The 2,246-nt window shown below is 67.5% G+C and overlaps 1 protein-coding gene across 1 annotated transcript; it reads right to left on the reverse strand.

The window, feature by feature from the left end:
- Positions 1–236: 236 nt before the first annotated feature.
- On the reverse strand, positions 237–2,170 carry LOC106722520 (vitelline membrane outer layer protein 1 homolog). The gene is made up of 3 exons (XM_025211130.1): positions 1,707–2,170; positions 1,478–1,581; positions 237–1,307 (listed from the first exon to the last, which is right to left on the reverse strand). The coding sequence occupies exons 1-3, from the start codon at positions 1,866–1,868 to the stop codon at positions 1,007–1,009; spliced, it is 567 nt and encodes a 188-aa protein (XP_025066915.1). The 5' UTR covers positions 1,869–2,170; the 3' UTR covers positions 237–1,006.
- Between the last annotated feature and the right edge of the window lie 76 nt (positions 2,171–2,246).

Raw genomic sequence — 2,246 nt, forward strand, 5'->3', positions numbered from 1 at the left:
CCCGCCCTGCCCTGGTGAGTGCCACGACCCCTGACCACCATTGCCCTGCACCCTGCTGCCGACCTTTGACCCCCATTCCACCCCACCTTTCCGTGACTTGTATTCCCCACTTGCCCCGGTGACCTCTGACCCTTGCAACCCCGATCCGTCACAGGTACCCCAATGCCTTCATTTTCCACCTGCTGTACAAGGGGGGGGCAGGTGGAGGGCGTAGGAGGAGGCGTTCGGGTTGCCCCCCCCGCCCCCAGCCCCTCCCCTGCAGCCTCCTGTGGCTCTGAACCCACTGCAGGCCGGAGCTGGCGCAAGGACAAGAGGCAGCCGCGGGGGGACAAGCGCCGGAGATAACCACGGGGTGGGGGAGGGTGTCAGGGTATTGCGGGGGGCATGGATGGGTCAGGGGCAATAAAGACACCGTGGAGCAGAGACCAACTGTAGTCGGAGCCTGGCCCCGGGGGGCTGCGGGTCAGGAGTGAGGGGCATCGGCAGGGCTGGGGGTGGGGCTGCGGGTCCGGAGTGAGAGGTCTTCCCTGGCCGGAGCAGTGGGGTCCTTAACCAGCTGCCCCCCCGCAAAGGCTCATGGGAGAATGCCCCCCCCCCAGTCCCGCCTCTCCTGGATGGTGCCAGGATTGAGGCCCCTTTATCCCTTGAGGTCAGAGACCGCAGAGGTGCAGGGGGGCAGGACCGGGGAGCCCCCACCGTGTTCGGGCCGCTGCCACGTTGTGGGTTGAGGTCGGGGGTGGGGGTAGAAATTAACCCCTTGCCTCCTGCAGTGTCCTGGCTCAGCTTCCCCTCCAACCCGGATCAGGGCCCCCAGCAGCTCCGCTACCCCCACTCCCAAATAACTCTCAGGGGCTCAGACATGTGAAACTTTGCATGCATTTGGGGGCATTGGGCTGCGGGTCGGGAGTGAGGGGCACCGGTGGGGATGTGGGGCAGATTTCTCATGGGTGACAATATCGCGTGGGGCTGGTGCAGGTGCGCCATATGGCAGGCGGTCTCACATGGGTCAGTTGCAGCAGAAGAGGCGCAGGTCGTTGAGGCCGGTGTCATCCTGGCCAGGCCCCCCCGGCAGCTCTACTCGTGTCTGCAGCCCACACACGGCCCCAAAGGCACAGGGCCGGCTCCAGTTGCCCCAGTCCCCGCTTGTGCTGCCCTCGCCCGCGACCTCCCGCCCGTTGGAGCAGAGCATGGACACGTCTGTGGCCGCCTCGTCGTCACGGAAGGGGCCGCGGGGGGGCTCAGCCCGGAGCCGAAACTGCACCAAAGTCCCCCCGCCGCAGCCGCGGGGCGACTGCCACAAGCCCCACCTGCGGGGATGGGGGGAGACACGCATGGGCTCAGGGCTCGGTGCCCCGGAATCCCGACCCGCAGCCCCTACCTCTCCTGGTGCCCCTCACTCCTGATTCCCTGCCCCCCAGCCCTGCCGGTGCCCCTCAATCCCGAACCGGAGCCCTGTGCGGGGCTGGGGAGTACTCACTTGCCCTCGCTGGACAGGACGCTGCTGCCGTCGGTGCAGATCAACCGGACGCCGTTGAGCCCTGTGTCGTCGCCGAAGTGACTCCAGCCCTGGTGGGGCTGCACCTGCCGGGACCCCCCCGTGGCGTGAGATCCCCCGGGCTCGCTGGTGCCCCTTACTCCCGACCTGCAGCCCCTGCTCCCCACAACTCCCTGGTGGCCCTCACTCCCAACCCATAGCACCCCCCTACCTTGAGGGTGAAGGCGCTGGCGTAGGTGCCCCGGGGGCAGAACTCCTTGTGCCCCCAGTCCCCCCAGGGTCCCCCGTTCTCCACCTCCAGGACGCTGTTGGGGTCCCGGCCCCCCCAGGCTCCCCCGGGGCCGGCGAGCAGGAGCAGCAGCAGAGGCAGCATGGCTGGGAGATGCCCCCCTGTGCTGGGAGGGGGCAGTTATAGCCGAGAGGCGGGACAGGGCGGGCCCGGGGGGCCTGTGGCAGGTTCATGCCCCTTGGCCCACTCACCCCTGGGGCCAGTGACCCCCATCCCTATGGCAACCGGGGGTACTGACCTCCCCGACCATGGGCACTGTAATCCTCTCCTGGTTACTATGGGAAGGAGAGCTGGTTGCTAGGGGAGGTTGCCATGGGGACTTAGAGCTGGGCAATGGAGGGGTCTGGTTGCTATGGTCCCTCCCCGCGGGTTGGTTGCGAGGGAGTTGGTTGCTGGGAAGACTGAGAGGTGGTTGTTGTGGGGGGGGTCAGGTTGCCATGGAGATTTGGGGGGTGGTTACCA

The sequence above is a fragment of the Alligator sinensis genome, unplaced genomic scaffold (genome assembly GCF_000455745.1).
Source record: "Alligator sinensis unplaced genomic scaffold, ASM45574v1 scaffold553_1, whole genome shotgun sequence".
NCBI lineage: Eukaryota > Metazoa > Chordata > Crocodylia > Alligatoridae > Alligator > Alligator sinensis.